At 42.5% G+C, this 22,529-nt stretch overlaps 1 protein-coding gene across 1 annotated transcript in view; it reads right to left on the bottom strand.

Moving 5' to 3' along the window:
* Window positions 1-20,577, bottom strand: part of LOC111270127 (uncharacterized) — a 39,267-nt gene extending 18,690 nt beyond the window's left edge. The window contains exons 1-2 of the mRNA XM_022850177.2: window positions 19,605-20,577; window positions 794-990 (exon numbers count right to left, since the gene is read on the bottom strand). Coding sequence (XP_022705912.1) covers window positions 794-990; window positions 19,605-19,686 — 279 coding nt within the window. The 5' untranslated portion in view covers window positions 19,687-20,577. The remainder of the gene's footprint in view (window positions 1-793; window positions 991-19,604) is intronic.
* Between the last annotated feature and the right edge of the window lie 1,952 nt (window positions 20,578-22,529).

Here is a 22,529-nt window from a genome sequence, read left to right as displayed (position 1 = left end):
GTTTTATATAAAAGTAATATTCTTCACGTTCGGCGGTGTAGGCTTAGCGTTTATCCTCTAGGTATATGCTACAACGTTTTCAAGTAGTGCCTTTTTCCACGAACCTTATCAGTTTCTAATGTGAAATATCTGAGAAGTCGGTATGGCTGCTGTTTTTAACATTTTTTTTTTTTTGTAGATTTGTTTCTATTGACTTCCAATAAATAACTACGTGTCCAGGTTCGTTTTTTAATACCACTACAAAATAGGAATGACAATTAAGCATTGAACGCAATCACACTGCTGAAACTAATTTTATTTTGAAATATGAAATAAAATATTGAGAACTGCACCCGAGCAAATGTCACATCGACATATAATTGTACAATTACCAAGAAGAATATGAAGACTTCAGCTTATTGCTATCGTATTAAAACCCTGTTAGACTGGACATTTCCCCTTCCGAAAATAGGTCAACAGTACTAAACATCGCATTTATGTATGACATGAAGCACTGTTTTTTTTTCCATACAGTTTCCTCTATATGTTCCCCATAGAACCCGTGATTAATTAGAGCGTCAAAATGATAACACAGCTCACTAGGTAACACACAGTCAAGCCACACTATCCACAGTCAAGCCGCCCTAAATAAAAATCGATTCCGCTAAAATACAGTTTATTATTATTCGTGTGTGTTCGATAGCATAAACGCAAAAAAAACTAGCCACTTATAAGCGTTTGTTGTAGAAATGGTCACATGGTAATAACGAAAATAATCATAACAATCATCCTATGTATATGCTCGTTGACCTACGTCGACAAATAGGCCTGGCAAATCGTAGACCTGGCCAGGCATTGCTTCTGCCGGCAGATAGCGAAAGAACTCAATATTGTTCTTGTACCATTTAACCGAATATAACGTTTCCGACTCAAGGTCATACTCGCAGAGCAATCTGACGTGTTCGCCACTCTGCACTGATCCCGGTACGAGCAGCGACGTTAAGCGCAGCCCTGAAAGCACGACACAACAAACGATTGATATTAGTAAACTGCTGCGTGTTTATTTGTTCATTTATGTAGTAATTTCGTTTACAAGATCTTTAATCAGCCCCAGTATTATGCCCCAACAAAAGTTATATAGACAATTTATCCAGTCGTTTGAATAAATTATAAAAGCTTAAAATATTTGAGTTTTCTTCCATTGTGTCTACTTGACTTGGTCGATTATTCATTTGAGGTAGTAGGGTCCAGTACGTTAGCTTTCACTGAAATACATATATTGTACTAAATGTAGCATTCCACTTTCCATATTGTTGTATGTATCCATCCTCTGTATCGCGCAATATCTTCGTACTCGAGAGATTCCCAAGGTAAGGTACAGATTTCCTTTAATTTGGGATATTTATTGCGCTTCTGCCAGATATTAATTGTTAAATACGAGAATATTTGTTCGAAAATTGTTTCCACTTGGCAAAAGCATTAACTGCGAATCGAGGAGCGTGAATTTCCACTGCAAGACATCGATGGAACCCCAATTTCAGGCCATTTTCCTTTATTTTTTTTCCTTCGAGCGGATCCATTTGCTGTTGGATCGTGATAATCGACAAAGTCGATTAATCTTGCTTTAGTTTTCCTCTCCTAGTCTATATTGCCGTGCCCTACAAGACGTAGGGGTGGCTAGAGGAGCGATCGTTAGCCGTCGTTACCATGATCGAGTCTTTCCCGCGAAAGTGAACTTGAGAGTGATCCTTCAAATGAACATCTAAAAACGCATGTAGACTCAATACATATAAGGTACTGTCGTTTGTTAGTGCTATTTATTTGTATGACAACTCTCCAGAACTTTGAACAGAAACAGCTAATATCAAGATAGCGCGATAACTGTAGCTGGCGATTCGTCAGGACCGTGCTCAATTTTCGCCGCGTTTATATGCGGTATACCGGCAAGAATTGTTCTGGCTTCACGTTCTAGCTACAAATACTTTTCCTTAAGCTCAAGACAAGATATAGGTTTTTCTATATTTCGTTTTTCAGAAGTTGAACATGCTGCTCCATATACGCATCAGCTTGGCATGCCTGGCATACCACGATACCCTCACCTCACTTGTTTCATCGTAAATTTCAACGCGCTTCATTCAACATCGGATAGTATAGCTACAGTATCTGTGCCGGCCATCCTTCTTTTACCCGGCTCATTTTTGTACATAGACGCATCGCTATGCTTTCTGCTCAATAAAAAGTCGCCACCCCGCGCCATGCCAAGAAAGACACTGTAGGCCATTGCGTGCATTTTGGGTGCACCGACCTACACACGCCCCCTCTGTGTATTCCCATTGCCCAATGGTCGTATGTATTTCCATTGGTGTCGTTCACCTCGTGCCGCTGCCCTATCCAGCCACTCATCTCAACAGCGCTTGTTCACCTTTCCGCCGTGCGAGAATACACGAACCATAGCAATCCGGAGCTGAGACCCCACCTATGCACTTCCTGCTCTGTTGTTCCGCAGGCTTCCTACAATCGGGCGGCTTCTACTGATACATCCTCAACCGCAAGCATTTACACATCCCGCCATAAGGTTGCCGCTCGGATACACTTTGGACTTCGCTATCCTGCAGCAGGATAACCGCAGGATCGTGATGGTTGCGAGGGCGTTCGCCAGCTCAGGAGCCGAAGTAATCATCCGCCATAGACTTCAATACTTGCTGCTCCTGCTACTCCCCACCTGACTCTAGTACCGGCCTGAAGAAGCGAAGAGTAGATCCATATCCTCAACGCCCGAGCAGTGTCCCTCCGCACGGACAGCACTTGTGCTCCTTTCGCTCAAGACGTCCATGCCTTTTCAGGGGTTACGCCGTCAGGGAGGGGGTGTCTGGGTGATGGACGCAGCCCGGGAACCCGTAGGGGCGAAAAAATGCTTTGCAAATTTTGCTCGTGTTTGCGTCCGCCACCGTTGCTTCCCCCCCTCCCCCAGCCCGTCGGCCCCTTATCCTTAAACTATTTGTTCACTTTATTAGCCGCGGTCACGCGACGCCAACATCGAAGCGAGCCCTCGCCTTCATCCAAGTCACCCAACGACGAAGTGGGTACGCTCGTCGTCGTTGTTGAAAGAACTGCCACGATAGAATAAACGAACGAGGATAAACGAGAGCGATGAACCGGTAAAAGCGGGTAAGGAAGAGTGCCTAGAACAAAGTCGCTCGCGGACGCTCGATGATTCAGCAGCGCGAGTAAAATAAGCAACAGCACAACGAAGCGCTGTGGCATCATGGATGGACCGATAGGCGTTAGCCTGCGATGGTTGAACAGCGATGGCATGAATAACATAAGCAATTGCGTTTAAATATGGCCAGCCATAAGGGTACTTACCCCTATTTAGTAGGCTAGCTCCGATCAAAGTAGAGGTACATCATAGTGTTCTTATGGATTGAAATGAGATAGCCATTTAAGCACTAGTAATTTAAGAAAGGAAATTAATTCGTCGTTAGTTGTAGTCATAATTACGTGCACTGAAGTTAATTGAAATGTGTTTTAGTGATGCAGAAATTAGAACTGTCGTACGGGCAGAAGAGAGGTTGTCTCACTGATTATTTGCTCATTGACAAGTCTTCTGCAAGAGGTTTAAGTAACTAAGATACATTTTTGCAAAACCTCCCAAATATGAGCTGACTTTATTTTTACCTTCTATATTGAACACTTACCTAAAGACTTGGTCACAGGTGTGTAAATTATAATTTTAAAGATATTTTCAGTTTTACTATCAATAAAGGGATACGAATTTTCTGTATATATATATATATATATATATATTTTTTTTTTTTTTGTTAGATAAATTTTTTCATGAAAATTTTTACATGAACAGTTTGATGGAAACAATTGTGACAAATTTTTTTAGTGAATTTCGTTTGCTAAGACGTAAATTAGACCTTTTTGCTAAATACCAAATGATCATCTCATATAACCTCAATAATTAGGATAGGTAGGTCTTATCTAACTGTCTATTAAACGATAGAGAATTGATCAGTTATGGCTAGCCAAATATATTAATTATTGACATCTAGGTACATCAATATCGTACTTAGACATATGCATTATTTCTGACTAATTGTTATTTTAAACAGTTTACATCGCTCCTCTCGGCTTCTTATTATTAAAGGTACTTGTCATAGTAGCAATAAACAAGTCACTGAAGTATTTCAAGGAACAGACTTCAGCAAGGACCCTAATAAGCCTCAGTAGTATTTTAAATATACTCGAAATTTAATAGTAAATAATAAATTAGATAACGAACGGAATTCCGCGAAATACTCGCGTTTCTTTTAGACATAGTGACAGCCAAGCTCGCATAACAATGCTTGCGTCTAAGCGGCTTCTAGTACGCTAAACTGGTGTAGGTAGTTGTGAACGTAAAATAGAAAGAGCGAACCAATACGACACCGTCTCGCCAAAATTTTGATACGATACTGCGGCGGGATAATTCAAAGTATATGTAATGAGTAATCTCATGCACGTTACATAGAATCAACTAACCAAAAACAAATATCGTTCGTTGTGTAAAACGATTTTAAGTGGTTGAGAGGCTAATCCTTCACAAGCCTTGGTTTCGTCTGCTTTACTTTATAGGTGTAGAAAGTAAAATATGGCTACGATAAGGATCACACGAATGCATATGGACGCAGATGCTGACTTTAATCTTGAACGCAATTTATATAATCATGAATACACAAGAAGCATATACCGTCTAGGAACTGTCGCAGGAAGGGTAACGCGTTAATTCACAATCGTATCTGTAACTGCTGTTTCTCTCCCTCTTTTTTATTTAACGCTCCTTGTTATTTTTCCAGTATGAGCTAGTTCTCACCATCATCTCTTCGATACACAATCAAGGACCTGTCTTCGCTAGAAAGCCTAGCTGGAATAGGCTTCGTTAAACCTATCTGAGACGTCTTCAACAAATTTATGGTGTGATTTCCATGGCAACCATTTGCCGAAGCCGAAATTCGAACGAGCGATGCTTACGTGGTTACCATGGTAACAAAGTGAAAGAAATAGGCATTGACCACCAAGATCAAGCAGAACATGCTTACACCGAGTTCGAATCGGGAACTCTTACTGGAGCCCCCAACCAGATATTAGTTAGCACTCACGATAGCAATTTTCACCTGACACATACTCAGATAAATAGAAGTGAGTTTCACAAAATTTTCACTTACACTCACTTGTTAGTATAAATTTAATCTGCAACCCTAAAATGGGCATTAAGCAAAAAGTCAGCTGTTTTTTAGCAAATATTTTATTCAATACCGCAGCGTCGTGCACCAGCGTGCATGTATGTGCGTTTTTCTGTGCATTTTCCCGTGTGTATATCGGTTTGCTATGCTATCGTATTGAGACAATATCGTACGCGAGAAGAACATACCATTTCAATGCGACAGTTCGGACGAGAGCCGCTTATTGCTGGTTGAAACTTTGTCGTCCGTGACTGATAATTGCCTAGCGACCGCACGAACTAGATGCGCAAAGACCGTTTCCGCGGCCATGATTCGCAGGGCAGTACCAAGTGATTTTCGGAGTTCTCTGCCATCACCGCCTAGCGGAGTCCACTCTTGGGCTGGCATAGAGGGCTTCGTGCTGCCCCTTGCAAATGGGACACCATACGAATTACTGAGTTCGAAAAGCACTCGCGAAACTGTCCTCAGCTGGGAGAATAGCAACGAGATCGCTGAGCACTTGAAGAGTATTGGAACAAGCTCTCTTTCATGTAGTTATGGTGGTGTTGGAAAACGGCCTGGCAATGGTGATGGGAAAAGCGCGAACTTTTAAAAGGCACATTTACTCGGACATACTTCCGCTGCCCCCGCCGCTACCGCTGCCTTTTTGGCAGTTGGTGGGTCATGAGGCTACACACCCATAGAAGCACACACATGCCGGCCACTACATGTGTATTTCTGTAAGTGGACCCATCGGTTTCGAAGCTTTCTCACTGGAACTGGGCAGTTCACGAGCTGGTACTGGCGGAACTAGTTTCTACTTCGTGTCGGTGATGCCGCTGCGAACTAATGCTTCTAGGCGGTCGCCGAGGCGCGCCTGTCTACCCCAGCCACTCCATGCGTTCATTCCCGATAGTTTCTACCTTGCTAGTCGTACACTCTACAGCGTCACTTGCTCGACCCCGTTTGAGTTCCATAGAAGGATTTCTTCAGTGCTCCACTTACCCCAATTCTTGCTTCTCCGGGAACTCCGACAGTTCGCCACCCGCTAGCTTCGTATCTTTCCTTCTCTCCATTTCCCACGTTCCACTATGGTCGCCCCAGACTTAAACGGTGTTCTTTCTTTCGTTTTCTCACCCATCCATTCTCATCGTACCCCCTGCCCCTCAGACCCTCAAGGCTGCTGAGGGCTCTGTCCGACTCACTGAATCGCCTGTTCCTGCTCGAACGCCGCGGCTGTTTCACAGCAGCCAAGCTTGTCTTCGTTCTTCCCTTTTCCGACAAAACGCGAAACACAACTCGAACGGTCGCGACACCGAGGAGAAGACCGACGTACTGTAGCCGTAGTGGCAGTCGCAATAGTAACTCCGCTCCAACTCCTTCGTGATCTGTTAGCAGCTGCGGCGCATAGCTGCTCTTTGGAGACCACAATGCTCCAAACAGTCGTGGAAACTATCTAGCACCGCTCTTCGAGTGCGACTCGACTGCGGAAACGCCGAAGTCAAGCCAAGTTAGGGGAATGCGCTTCCGTGGTGGCTCGATGCTGAGTAGTCGCGTGGGCGGACCCCTTTCGATGCGCGGAATTCGTTGCAAGTGACTATGAAAGACACTATGGGAAAGATACTGTGACCTGTTAGTTTCGGCCGACTACTGCTGAGAAGTTCTCATCACCCCTCGGACGGACAAGAGAACTTACTGGCAGAAAAGCGATAAATGACACCCACTGCCACCAGAGGCAATTGGGGGTGACGACCCTTCCGCTATCAATACGTCCTACGATGTGTATCTTCCCTCTCCATCACCAGCAGTTCGCCGCGACTCTATCCACGCGAGCGAGGTAAAGGCCCACGGACAATGCTGGTGCTAGAGACGATGTTAGGAATCGAAAAGACCACAACACAGTCGCCACTTGTGTCATAGCGGACACCGTGGGTGGGCTAGACTTTGGTGTCGTGCTCTCATCGTATCGTGTCTTGACGAATGAGCAGCTAGAGACGACCCAGTGAGGTCTGTGAACAACGCGGGAGTTATACAGACGTTGCAAAATTGGGGACGTCAGATGATCCGGTAAGACACATTGAGATATCGATAGAATGTAGGGAGGTAGGACAAGCAGGATGCAAGAGGCAAGGTATATGAGCATCGAGCAATGGTCGCCTCCTTACAAATTATAGTAATGCTAACAAATAACCCATAGCCCCTTTAACATTAATGAGGAATAGAAGGCCTAAAGATATATTGTTCTATGCGATACTTAAACTTGCACAATATATGAGATTACTTACTTCATGGGGACATACTTCTTTTTCAATCCCTACTAGGTATAGGCATGCTGATCAGGTTGCTGTAGCATGAATGATGTAGAAATATTAACTGCAGCGGAAGCAGTTTCCCAGAATGAACCTACATCTGTTGCGTTACTTCGAACACCAACATTTGCCGAGACTAATCGAAAACTATGAGTTACTCTAGTTACTATAAAACGTACAGACGGGCAAGTGATATTGCCATCCCTCATTGTCTAAAGTATTCAAACATGTTGGAACTGAGATAAATGGGTGGATTCCATATTTACTCGAGCTTGACCTATGACTTTTCCGAGCAGTCGCCAAGCAATCAAGTTCTTCTTTTATGACGCCAATGATAATTTTATTGAGCGCTATTGTTAACATTGATTGTACCACAAAAAACCAAATAACATAGACGAGCTTAGAATGAATTAAGCAGAATAGGAAAGTTGGAAGTTCGAGCGAAATTTTTTTGAAAGAGTTGAGCATACCCGTCAGCTACGGTTCAGTCAGTGTAGTATTGGTATACAAGCACGAGTCCCATCAATAGACTAGTTATTGCTAATAGTTTATAAAAATACACGATGGCACGATACAAGCACCCAACGATAACTTGCGAGATTCACTAACATCACACGAAATGTATAACTTTGATCTATATACTCCAAGATATGTACGTGATTTTTTGCAGTTGGCGTCTATTTTGCCATAAAGTAATAATCGAAAGTAACGCTCATTAGGATGTAGAGGATACACGTTCTATTTCGATGGACAAAATTTAGTATTTAACAATAACATATGTTCCAAAGCTCTACGCCTGATTCGACTGACTAACCTCTACTAATTTTTTAAATAGTAGCGCATGTCCTGAACTAGGCAGTATAATACGCCCTGATCAATCTAACTCTAACTCTTCGTTTGCACAGCACCTATGCTGTTTCATTTCAGCGCTTTACAACTGTAACTTAGTACGTTATCTAAACTATCTTTCTTCAAATTGACAAAAGCCTACAAAGCGTCGTTCTTTGACATTAGGTAGGTTTACGCAACGTCAACTGTTATGCCTATGAGGATCCCGTGATTGATCGAATTAGCACCGATAACCTTGTAGATGATGGTCGCATCAAGGTGCCTATACTTTGAAAATCTACATTAGATAGAAGAAATATATAAACATTATTTACAGTGTTTAGCCAAGCGTACACGATCGAATCCCCTACTTCATGATGCTGAATTAATTAATGCTTCAGTTGTCTTCTTGCCGAAAAACCTTACTGCTATGGCTAACGCTCCAGATCAGCGACAGGAACGCCAACGGACGCAGCTGCAAGAGCTTGCTAGGCCAGAACGAATTTTACGCCATTTACTGCAAGCGTTTAAGAGGAGTGACTGCCTGCGGCGTAAAACGAATCGTACGTCTGCCTAAGCCTGATTTTAAACCTAAATTCAACTTGAGCTGCTGTTTCTAAGCTTTGTAGGCAAACAGGTTGCCATTATGCGATCACAAGGACACATTTTTAGGCTAACTGTAAGCAATAGTTCTTTTCTGTGGTGATCGCCGATCAGTTTGAACTTTCCATAAACTATGAAATAGGATTGCTTATTATTTTTGTTGTATTTTGTATATATATTTTGCACTGATCCGTGGTCTTTCGATATTTATTCATTTATTTTTTTGCACTGGATGATTAATAATAACAATACCGCCAGTCAACGATATAGTTTGTGCAGAATAAGAAAAAAATCAAGAGTGAAATCAAAGGAAAAACAAAAACGCAAGGCGGAGCTAGCAAGTCCGTCTAATAGAATCATAATGTACTCTAATCTAGTCTAGTGTATACGAAGATAAATATATAATAATTCCATTTCGCGCAATCGACAGTCCCAGTATACGATTTCGAGGCGTGCGCGCACGGTACATCTAAGCCTAAATACATCCCAGGGTATAAATTACAAGCAAACTGCGGAATAGGCCAAGACAAAGGGCAACGCACGCAGTGTACGATTTACAGTCTACTTGTACGCGGACTGTGTTACTTATCATCATAATGTTTTTGATGATGCTGGTGGCTACCCCTACTTCACAATCCATATGTATACGCATGAGGAACTCGTAGATACCGTAACAGTCCCTGATCCAAAATATATAGTCAATGACGTTTACTACCAGTTAAAGGACACCAATGACCATAGGATAAACAAAAAAAAAGTTGGTCGGCTCGTATACTCACTAACGTTATGAGGCTAACGTATTCATTATATTGCACATTTGTGCTAGCGCTCCTCTTATATCGACCTCAAATGCAAGGTCTCGTCCAGGAAGCTGTAGTTGTTGTTGTTATCGTTCCTGTTATGTTCCTGATACCCCGCTGTCCTTTTTGTATTAGATGTTGATCTTATCCACCTGATAGTATGAATCCGTCGTCTGCTTTCGTGACCCCTTTCCCCTTCCCGCGTGTCACCACCGATGTTAAGCGCCATATTCTACTTCATTTTAATGCAATGACACCACGATTGGCCCTTACGGTGAATAACAGCGAATGTTATAGCAACAGGACGACAACACGGTCAGAGAGAACGTCCGCAGACCGAATGCCATTAAACTTGACTCGATCCCCATTTGGGCATTTCTCCCTCAAGTAAAAGTTATCGCATCGCTATGTATTGTGTATAAATAAGCAACAGGGGCGATAGAAGGGCCGCCCACGCGAGCTACTTGCTATAGTCGACGCAAACGCAGAAGGATATCAATCGATCATTGTAATCTGCCATTGCTTCACAATGACATGACCACACGCGATCATCGAGATCTTCTCCTAATATCAGATGGCTGTCGTCGTTGCCCCTGAAGTTGTCCTCACTTTTACTCCATCCTGGGGGGTTATTTCGCAGTTCCTAACAACGACAAGCATAGTCATAGCCAACTCGTAGACTTTCATTAAATCGTGTCGAGGACCCGTTTCAACAGAGACGTGCGTACGTAGGCTAAGGGACAGCACAGGTGGAATGAGAAATTAGATCTAAAGTGCGCATAGAGATGAATTCAACATGTAGAGATGATCTAAGGATCATATTCAATATCTTATAGGTGTGTCTTTGGCGGCGTTGATCTGCTATGGCTTTTTTACACAGAATTAAGTTCAGGAAGCTAATTTATTCGAAATTGAATGTTTTTCCTGTCGTGATATTGGGACGGATATACTTTGGGTGCTGTCGACGTTAGCCAACTGGCATAGGATGCATAAGAGCAAAGTTGAATAATTAAAATGATCTAAGACCTTCAACTTTAGCACAATCGGCTGAACACTGTATATTAAATAAATAGCAAAATACCTTACAAAAGAAAACCGTTTAACGGCAGATACTGTTGGAAAGATTATAAAAATGCGCGCATAACATTCATGTATGTACGACTTCAGTAGCCGTCTCGCCACTGTCTTACGCAGATCATAAAACATACGTGCGACTTTGTTTATCGACGTCACGTTTTTGTTAGCACTTACGAGTCTTCTAAGCCATCGCTAGCACCGCCGTAAGTTAAGCGCAGACGCATCTTTCATTCCGCGCTGTCATTTACCTGCCTATAAATCTTTCTCGATTAGTTTTTTAGATCAATAAACGAGCCTAAAGTCATCACCTTGCAGCAGAAGTCCCCGATCAAATATGGTGTAATAACACTTTATTCGTTAACATCTACCTGTAAGCAGAAGGTTTATGTACATAGAATCATCAACAGCAAAAAAGCGGTAGCTACATTCGTTTGTTATAATACATAACCAGTACCATCCAGCTCAGCCATGGTTACACTATGCGTAACAATTACATAATAGCAGAGTTTTTCTCCTTTTCTCCCTCGACGTTGTATCTGAGCCATGGTACAGCATTGGCCAACACAGTGACCCTGTGCATCCATTTAAGAAGGACGTTTTAGGATGTGCAAGGCCGCAATGCCATTGCCAAAATTGCTGATGCTACCAGCATGCCAACTGTGCTTGAGCGCGTATTAACTAATTGGCGTAGTCATTGATTGGCCATCCATTGAAGTGGCGATCTACTCATGCGGTTAATAGATAGTACGGTAAATCGTAGCTTCTGGTGGTACCACTACGCGTTACGTTTCTACTCAGCTATTTGCCTAATTGCCTAAGTAGGACGCGTCGTCGGTCTCATCGACGGCGATGTGGCGCTGCGCGGAGTAAAGCGTCACGTTAATGTTAGAAGATCGCCCCGAGATGACAAACACGCGAGCGATAGCACACAGCGAGATGGAGGATGATCGTACGGTGAAAAAGATGAACACGAAATTCGCACGCTGACTCAGTCAGATGCTGGTTTCGGTAGTTATCTAGTTTGATAATAGCTTGGTAAGTAACGGTAGCGGCAGAACGCGGATCGGGCCATCTTCGAAGTGTTCGATCTTTGTCATGATGCCAAAGAGATAAGCCAGAGCTATACTGACAAAATGTCTCCGTGTAACGGCACAAATGCAACGAACGTTGGCGTTCTACGCCTGTTACATACAGCGGTAAGAAGAGAGCATACGGAATGGACAGATGGAACGTATCGAAATGATAATGATAAGAATGAATTATTGGAGATCACGGTTGATTCATGTCGAACACACTCAGCTTGGTGTAGAAACGTGTGCTACACGAAGATAAGAAGCGGTTTCGATGAGATATTTTGTATGATTCAGATTACAATTTTAGAGGCATGTACTCCTGGGGACACATACAAATAAAAACTTCTTAGGGTACATATATATATTAGAGGGTACACCACTGGCCCACATTTATTTTCAAACACCGGGGCTCATAGACCTATTCGGACTCATCTAGTGTAGTTTGTATTTGCTCTGTCATCCAATTAGACTATTCTTATCAACCCATTGCAGCTGTTAGCTTTCCTGCTATCACATTGCAGATTTCCTGTTGTCGGATCGCTCTGTTTCAATCAACAGACCTACTACATTAATCAAGACATATTGTCACTTTGCTGGACTACTCCATACATTGTCCTGACTACTCGATCGTATTATTGCAATTCTAGATCCGAAGCAAGGACCAAGCATATGAAGTCCAAGATTTGGTGTATGGGAGTCTTACTGTACCAAACATATGCTTTATTAACGTTGAAATCTGGTCTGCATAATGTCTTTGTCCTTAACCCCCTTATTGTAAAATATAGTTTACCATCATGGCCTGATCATCCTGTGCCACTGAAACGGGTGCCTCAAAACCTCAATTAGGTGGACTTCATTGCTATAAATGCCGCTACTTCCGGTGACTATTCGATTGTCCCAAGTGGAACTTTTATCTTTAAAGTTTGTTATATATATTAGGTCGCCTAAGAAACTAATCAATTTGTTACAAAAAAAAAAACACTAATTCTAAATTTAGCCTGGAGTCAACCACATAAAATACATTATTCGATTCCATAATAGAAAATCCAAAGGAATTTCTTTTTCTCTTGAAAATCCAATTTTTTTATACATTGTGCGGAAGTCAGAATGTAGATTAAGTTTCACACGCAGTCGTTCCGCATATTCTCAACATATTTGAGAAAATAACGCCAATGAGCCATTTTATTATGAATTAATGTTAGTATACATGAAAAAAAGACAAAGGTCGTCACACCCGTTTTCGATATCCTCGCATATATATATATATGCGAAGCCAGGATTGAAAAAAAGTTTCTTGACTGTTTTTATTTCGCATATTATTTTTAGGTATCGGTACAGTAAAATGTAAAAAAACATTAAATGTAAATAAGGTGAAAAGAAATAGTGAGGTGCTACTTTCTCTTTAGCTGTTCAATGTTGATTCTAAATCTAAGAATCAGGTCCAATCAACCCCCCAACCAAGGTATTCGATTTTCGGAAATACGTTATATCTAATTGTACGTAGAATCCGACATGGAAAAATTACCATAGTAACTACCCGCAGTTTCCTGTATAGTCTTATACAGAACGAAATGTTGCGCCGTATTATGTAATCGGCAAGATGAAATCTCATAATGAGTGTGACGTCGTTGTGAAAAAATTTGGCTTTTCAAGGAATGACCAAAAAGACTATTGACTCAGATATTGAGGCCGGTTGAGCCAGCCTAGTACTATAAATCGTACGTTTTTCCTCTAGGTAGCCGCGACTATTGTTTTCTCAGGCGTGCAGCTAAGACTAAATCCGAACACTCGATGATGTAGGCTTCTCAGTGACGCTTGTATAAGCAGGTTACGGTTAGACGGCCGTTGAGGAATTGTAGAAAGGAATAGATGGGTAACGCCAAAGGGCCGCACATTTGGGGGTTATGTATCGGAGTGTGCGCACTTCACAGCTTTCTAAAGAAACTCTACAGCCAAAAGTTCTCAAGCACTCTAGGACGAGGGTCGATCAAGAAAGCTGTTTTTATTCAACTGGCTTTATGTCTTTAAATGTGACTAGTATGATGAAACCGTTGGAAGAGATTTCAACATCCGACATACGGTCCTACTCACTTTTGCCACCACAGATGGCTAAATACTTATATCTAACAAGTGATAACGTACAACTACGTACAGAAACGTGTACATGAACAATGTAGCGTGGACAATAATTCCTATTATATGTCGATGTTAAATGATGATGATTGACCCTCTCGATTGGTTTGGTTCTGGTTCGTGGGCGAATGCTTATTGTCCTTTGCTTTTAGATTTACAGACATTTAGCCTGAACTCTCTATTTAACATGTACACCATATTCAACTCCTTAAACCCGTTTCCATTTTGTATACTTTTTCCCTGACTCTAAGATCCTTCCTGACAACTAGTGAAACAATTGCGCGTTCTCATACTTATGGCTTACGACGATAGCTCAGCGATCTTGGAAATTAACAAAACAAAAATGCGCATGTACATTATCCGCCACGCCATTATCAACATCACCATTAAACCACTGTGATCGCTCCTAGCATCACCGCCACAATGGGCTCCGTAATCTCGTGTCGACTTCGTTAATGGATAAATCGTAATCTTGGGATCTCTACCTCGGCCCGACCCCAACCATCAGTTGCCTGTTCACAAACAAAGGGTTACCGCTCTGCTCTACTATGGGATTTTCACACCGTGGCCTACGAAGACTTGTATGTTCGCAAAACGGATGCCCTACACTGGCGACATGTCTGTCCAACATGGTATTGTGTCGAAGTGGCAGCAGGAAACTTCTTGTGTCAACACCGATTCAGCGCTTTGGCCGTCTGCTCTTAGTGACTCCTCCCAATGGCCTGGCATTATCAGTATTACCAGCAGCTGCTGCGCCAGAACGCCACCATCCGAAAACAACGAGAGTGAATGGAGCAAAAATATGGGGAATATACAGTTCTCATTTTGCGGAACTCCCCAAAACCTCAAGGCGTAACGGGGAGGCCCAGGCCAGCTACGTAGTACATATATAAGAAGGTATCCCTATGTCGGGAGAGGCTTACGGTTTATGTGGACGACGGCAAAGTAAGTAACGACCCCATGCCTCCCGTGATGTAAGAGAGAAGGGGGAGAGAGAGAGGCAAAGAGGGAAGCACGGAAAGCCCTTTGAGGCTGGATTCTAACCTTACATGGTACTGCCCGATACAAAAGAATGACTCTCCAAGATGACATCTGGTAGCAAGGCACGACTACGTTACTTCATAGTGGAGCAAGCTAGATTAAACATGGCGCGCGCCGGAGCGGTTGAATGTGTCTAGCCGCTTTGGCTAACCGCTTTGGTAATCATTGTGCTGTGCTAACATAGTAACGGATAGAGGGCGCTGCCCTAGACTTTAACATTAGCTTAATACATGCACGTGTTAGGCGACCCTACCCCAGTTTGTGGGAGTAGTCATCTTCACTCGTACAATAAAAAATGAGAGACTATGCTCGCGCGTATTACCTATACATCATATTCAAAGGGCTCTCCCCGAAGGCGACTCTTCCATATTTATGATTAATATAGAGATGGTTATTGAACTTACATGCACTGTTTAACTTCTATACATGCAAACGGGAGTATCGGCGATACTTCCCGACGAATTAACGTAAATCAACTTACGCCATTATGAATGAGCATATACATGAATGTGTGTCGGCGTTGCTTTCTTTTTAAGTTTCGTGTAGTTATTTGTGACTGTTTGAGGAATATGTATGTTGCACTTATGTGGATCATTTTCTTGGGTCGGCTTTTTGACTATGTGTTTGCGGAAAAATCTCCAATGTTCTACACAATATTGGTATATCTTCGAAAACTGAAATTACAGCTATAGGAAATCCTGTAATGCATTAGGGCTAGGCAGCGAATTCGTTTTTGTTTTAAGGAGTACCTAAATTTAGGATTCACCTAGGGATGTGTGCAGATCGCCGTCTTAAAGTAAATTGTTAATGAGCCGTCGAGGCTAAATAATTGCACAGGTACTTTATCTTACGAGAGTTGGTGATTCGTACCCTTAGCTATAAAACTAGAAGGGAATCCGTTTAAATATTTTAAACCCTTGCTTATAGGTTTTGCCAATAGAGGTATTTACAGATCAGACGGCGCGTGGCTGTAAGGAAAAGACAGGGCCTATGGTCGTACGTGTCCTCATTTTTGCAGATCTACGACATGTATCACTAATAGAGTTATAATACTCCCTAACAATAGAGTATACCTAATGCACTTTGCCTGATGATATTACAGGGTCTGATACCTCATAGTTATCTAAGTTATACGGCGTTTTTTATCTAAGTTTATTAGCCATGTTGAATTAGCTGTGCTGTATTTTCCAAAAACATTAGAAAACAACATTGTTTCTCTTAAGCCACTTTGCACTAACAAAACAGCTTTTGTTTTTACTTGTGTATGCATGTATTACCTCTACCAAATATCTACATATGAACAGGATCGCGCACCATGTAGAATTTGTCATTGTTTCGCCAATATTGTTCGCGCAATCAATTTGAGTTATGACGATCTCTCCATGCTCCTTTCTACGACTTCGAATTCTTACGCGTTCTTTTTCTCCAAATGTTTCGATTGTCCTCATATTGGCAGCGACATCCACTCTGCTAGTTACAGCCAGCCTCGCCTTCCCCGTTGCAGGCGTCCTTCCTCTTTTTGGTCCCAGTAACAAGGTGAGCACGCATTGTCGTCTTGATCGAATGGCTGTCAGGTTTACGGGTACTTGTCTATGCGCCTTCACTGCACACTGAAGCAGCGCAGACTATCCCTTTGACGGGCAGCTGTCAAAGCCTGAACTCCTGCTGCTTTGCTTCGACAACGGAAAAGATTGGGGAATCCACGGGGCAAACGAGGTCCGCAGCCGCTCCACTGCAAATGCCAGCAGCGCGCTTCTGTCCAAACAAAAAAACAGCAGCGCCGTTTAACTGACAGAACAAGACAGCCAAAAGCTGTACGTCCACGAGGAGCAAACTGACGGCGTAAGAAGCCCAGTTTCGACGAGTCTGTGTGTGGCTGCTTTACTCGAGCTGTTAACACCACCCTTCTCTAAGGCTTTCTGTCTGTCAGACGTGTTCTATGTTACAACTAGCTCGTAACGTAGACTCCAGAGAAGCCTCCATAGGCATACTTCCCTTAAATAGGAATTCCCTCGGTTCTATTCCCTTTTAGTGGCACCTCTCTAATTCCTAACCCCTAGTCTGGCTCAGGCAGCCAAAGGAGAGTTCTTTCCGAGCGGCTTAGCACCCTGTCGTGGCTGCCATCACTCAGGCCAGTAAGAGACAGCGAATATAGAAAGCAATCTCAGTGAATGAAGGGTTGGACCAACGAAAACTCATAAAAATAGAGAGCCAGTACCTGAACGACGGAAGCCCACACACGGGAGCGCGCCCATCTTATCCGCTACTTTACGAGACACGATTACGCCAACTCCTCGTAACATTCAAATTTTTCAAGGCCCTGGAAGTGGAGTTTAAGGAAGTATGTAGAAAGGACAGGTCGCCCGCAAAGCCCTGAGGATTGGCGGTTGGCCTGAACTATGGCGGTTGTTCAATAGAGTGGTGCAAACAGTTTTTCCTCCGGATGTAAGAACTGCGAAAGAAGCAAAGGGAGTCAAAAAAATAACTTAGAAGTTCCATCTGAGGAGAAGGAGTTTAACAGAGAAAAACTAAGAAAGACGGCCTAGAATTGCCCAGCTAGACAAGCGCCATCCGAACGTTTGGATGACCCCAAATACGGTCTGATCTATCGTACGGTTGGTTGTGAGAGACGTCTGTGTCTGCAAGGTGCTTGTAGTAATGCGCCGAAGCCCTATGTACAACCTTGTTAGGGTATGTGAGGTCTCGTACATGCCTGGTCAACTCAGATCGTCTATTGTGCTACTGGTTAAAGAAAAGGAACCTACAACGAGGAGAGTGTAATCGGGTATCGATGTTGGTCGAGGGCCATGCATCAAAGATCTCTGCTTCTCGTTTCGAGAGAGGTACATCCCTATTACCCGCGGCCGCTCGCTATTCCGCTTACCTTTGCTAGTGTAATTAAATTCAATTATCATTACGATGCCTATGCGATGAGAAGATCTTGCGCAGTCTGTTTGACAGCAGAAGTCAATGGAGCGGATGTTCTTCTTTCTGCTTTGCATAAGCAAAATGCATACCATATAAAACATGACAGTTAGCGGCGTTCTTTCCATATCGATCCATGCACACCTTTATTCGAAGGTAGTGCTCGTGATCATAGCTGAGGTCTGATCGAATCGGGCCAGCGGCTACTGACGCGCTACAATATGACCTTCGAAGGAAATAATTGTACTAGTTGCGATACTTTATCTATTAGCAGGCATACGCTATACAATTAGCAGTCAGACCCATTCGCTATTATCATTTACATAGTCTGCATAAAGGACCACTGTCCTTATATCGTGTCGTATATCTGCTCTGGCCCGGTATCTGTATAAGAACGATCAAAAGCTGTTCAGTCGACGCGTCATGATAGATCTGTGCTTCATTTTGGGTAAGAGTCGTTTTATGACTGGGTTGTTTCCGTTATGTTTTATTATTTCCGTTATTTCTGCCAGTAACGCATGAATACTCTACAGGTTACTTGAAGAAGAGTTACTCGTAAACCATCGTTATACATAGGTATGTTTTTGATGTTGAGTGAATGTCAAAAGAGGTAACTTCACTTTTAAGTGCAATGCTAAAAATCGCAGTCGAGACGCATCAAGTTGGTTTGAATTTATCTGTGAACTCTAGTTATACAAAGTTGCTCTTTATACGCTTAAACAACAAACTTTGTCTAAGTTACTTTTCCACGTTTTGCCTACTTATAGACTTCAGTAGATAGGTTGCTAAAAAATCTCTAATCCAATTGACTATGAACTACAATTCAACAAGAGAAGATATTACTCAAACCTAACCCGTCGCTTGTTTGATGGTTGATATGATACAGGTCTATAAGGGTGAAAATGAAGTATGTAATAAATGATCACCTGAATAGATGAACTAGAGAGTGCTGTTATAAAGTGTCAACTCTTTTTTCAGTGCCCTAGAAGCTTGACGTGTCTCCAGTGAGTCCGTGGTCGAATAAGCCGCTTTACGCAAATTACGTAGATGTTGGGGCATTTCGCCAATTTGCCTCTAGGGAGTAGCAGACAAACACTCCAAGGGCATGCATCCTAATAGAAACGGTCTATGAAATGCTTCCCAAAGTGAGAATGTGATTTTGTTGGTATCGGGTATTTTCAAAAGTCAAGTCAATAGGCCATTTGGCGCATCTTAGCTTTGCCGACATAAATCATATAGAAGGATAACTGTCGATATATGTTGGTTGTACTACACGGTTCTCCCGTTCGGTTGAAAAATGGGACCGAATTCCATGGAAGAAATGTACGAAGTAATGAGACACATAATGGAGCTATCCGTTTTATACATCGTTAAGTACTTCAGAACTTTAATATATTATATGTTTTACTAAATTATTATAATGTCCCTATTATAAACTACTATACTTCAACTAAAATGCACCTGCTGCTTAGTACTGATGGTTTGGAAGTCACTCTTCAATATATTATCATATTATTAAAATGCGCTCTTATTTACGAGCTGATTGAAGTAGTATCGTTATGTAGATATTCGTGTATGCATGTGTATCTGCATACGTTGCTATCGATGACAAGTAAATAGTTCTCGTACCGTTAGCTTGTGTCGTATGCACCGCGAGAACCGCGAATAGAACCGTCGTGGTTCGACTCCTCCAAAAGCCACGACACTTCATGGCCCTTTGTTATCCTGGTGCCTCTGTGTTGTGTCCGCAATACGGACAACAAAATGATACAGTCAAGCAATGATTGATTGATCGCACGAACGCTGAGCTACCCGAAACTATCCCAGGTACCACTGAATAGACAATTACCACTTTCCTTTAATAGACATCAGTGCGCCTTTCGTCATTGGATACTTTCATCAAGCTTCCACCTGTATCAAAATAACTACGCACCAAAAACATTCACTAATATTAAGAAAAGCCAGTGTGCACACGTCAAAGCCGATCTGCAGAACCTGTCAATCCCTTGCACTGTCGCCGCCTTTTTAACTCTAACGTCAAAGTGAAATAACACAAACTTACATCGTGAAGACACTTGTAAAGAAGACTATATGCAATTTTTTTGTGACACGGCACTTCCGTAACGCTACGCCACTTCACACTTATCTCTGTCGTTTATCGGTTCACTTCACTTGATCCTTAATATTAGCTTATTGCCTGCTAATCCTTCAGTTGGCTTCACCGTAAGCGTATCATAGTATACATGAATATATATATCCCATTTGTTACTTCTTAAGCAGGCACATGTCTACCAACATCGTGAGGCCTCTTCGACCTCGCTTGTTCTGTGTCGTCAATGAAGCACACATCCAACGAATTCTACGTTTTGGGCTGCTGCTGTTTTGCCAGATATCGTGTGTTTCCTAAATACTAGCTAGATTAGACGGGAAGCGCATTGGTTCTGGAGAGAACCGCTATCTACAGAACTTATCTTCTGGCTTGCCCTCCTTCCGGGCAGTGTTGCCTCATACCGAAGACAAACAACGTTTCACTCACGCTTACCTAGTGACTCGACAGTAATTCAAAGTGCTATCGCTGGCTTTCCACTTCACAGGCGCACGTTGGTCGCAAGCCGAACTCTGAGTCCATCCATTGGCCTGCAGTGCAAACGAGAGCCGAGGCTCCGCCTCAGGGAGAGGGACTATCGTAGGAGTCTTGGACAGGAGAACCGCCCCGTATTGACGAGAGAGGGTAAAACTGTAAGTCCAACGTGGACGGCACAGAATTACTGTAGCGGCAATGGACCAGCGAGTGTCACAGCAGAGACTTCTGCCAGATAAGGCAAGGTCAACAGCAAACGATATGTGCCGGTAAAGCTACCGAAACACCGCATGAGCGGATGAGATGATACCAATGAGCCACCTATACCACGACACGCAGTCGTAGAAAGGTTGACACGTAAGAGAGACGAAGCATCTATAAGTTACGTTAGGCAGAGGTGTCTTTTGTGTAGCCTAATGCCCAGAAGAGGGCATATGCTCTGGTACACATGCAGGTGAAGACTGCAGGGTCACTTTGATTGGACCGCTGCGCCTTCAGGCCGTCTGGCAACAAATACTCTAGTTGCCGGTAGACAGTAGACAACCTAGGTGAGACCAGTTAGCGAGCTCCCGTCAACGGCAACAAGGACTAGCCAACTGTGAAGTTGACAGCCGATATCTGGTTTCAGAAGATCTAACGGGCTGTACTTTCTTTCGAGTACACACATGTGTTGGTTAACTAAATTCGATGTGATCGCTTTTTGGAGCTGGCGTTTGTGCGGGATAAACGCTAGGGGGGATCTAGGGATCTGTGTAGAGGGAATCTAGGGGAAGATTTCGAGGAACTATGCAGGTGCAACAACCGATAAGTAATAGTGGGACTAACATATTTTGTTAGAATTTGAGACAATTGGTTACGTGCTATTGCTAAGGGCAAATGCCTGACAAACGACCCTGGTGGCTCATAGCGGAAGGGAGAACCAAGCGGTCGAATTGTCATATGATGAACTATGGGATCACTAGGGTAACTAGCTTTTATAATTGCAGAGGGTGGGTCAAAAGAGCAACAATCACACCAGGCAGATAGTAAATAGAGGCAATTCTATTATATATTTTGTCATTAATCATTTAGGCTTTTAGCGTAGCAGGATATATATATTTTTTTCCATTAGATCTAACTTACTAGTATTTTATATTTATATATATTTACACAGCGGCTGAGTGAACGTTTGAAACGCGTGTTTGCCTTAACTTGTACATAGTCTATCGCCTTTTTTGGGTAAACGTGCTCAGGATAACCGTAGCATAGGAAATGACTACTACAACCAAATTAAACGTTCCATATATATATATATATATTTCACTAAGCTACTTCTATACCCGTGAATACGCATAAAACATATGCTCAACAACGGCGTATAGTTTTTGCTGATAAATACTAAAAGAAAATATATGATCTAAGTTTGGCCAGTACGTAATGTACGTACTATATTTAGTATGATCAATAATAATAAATGACTTATTATATTAGATATTTTTATTAGATGAACGACGGCTTTGTACCTATTTATCAAGTAAAGGTTTGATTATTTTCAAGGTAACAGGTCAGTGACGCCATAATTGTTTCATGCCAAAGCCATTACTGTCTTGTATGGACTCTACTATGGACTACTCAATACAAGACTTACAGGTAGTGAATTCTATTTATTCTTTCATTATTTGAGAGTTATTGTCTAATTAGAAGTAAGAAGTGCACGACGAAGCCGGCGGGCCATTACGGATATTCGAGGGTAAAATTACCCTTTTGAGGGTAAGATGCTCATTACGTGAGCTACAACATTATGGGATGTCATTTGTACGTCGATTCATAGTTTTTTCATTAACAACTCCCCAGGGCAGCTGTTCTAGAGCCAATGCACGGAACGACTCCTGGTCCCAAGCGCCAGGCGATTTTGAAATGCGTTAGTCAATCCGGGCTCATTTTTAGCATCTTGTATTTCCCTTATACATTTATAGCCAATCAAGATCTTCCCA

This window comes from Varroa jacobsoni, unplaced genomic scaffold, assembly GCF_002532875.2.
Source record: "Varroa jacobsoni isolate VJ856 unplaced genomic scaffold, vjacob_1.0 scaffold_1446, whole genome shotgun sequence".
Classification (NCBI taxonomy): domain Eukaryota; kingdom Metazoa; phylum Arthropoda; class Arachnida; order Mesostigmata; family Varroidae; genus Varroa; species Varroa jacobsoni.
This window is presented reverse-complemented; position numbering and strand designations above follow the sequence as displayed.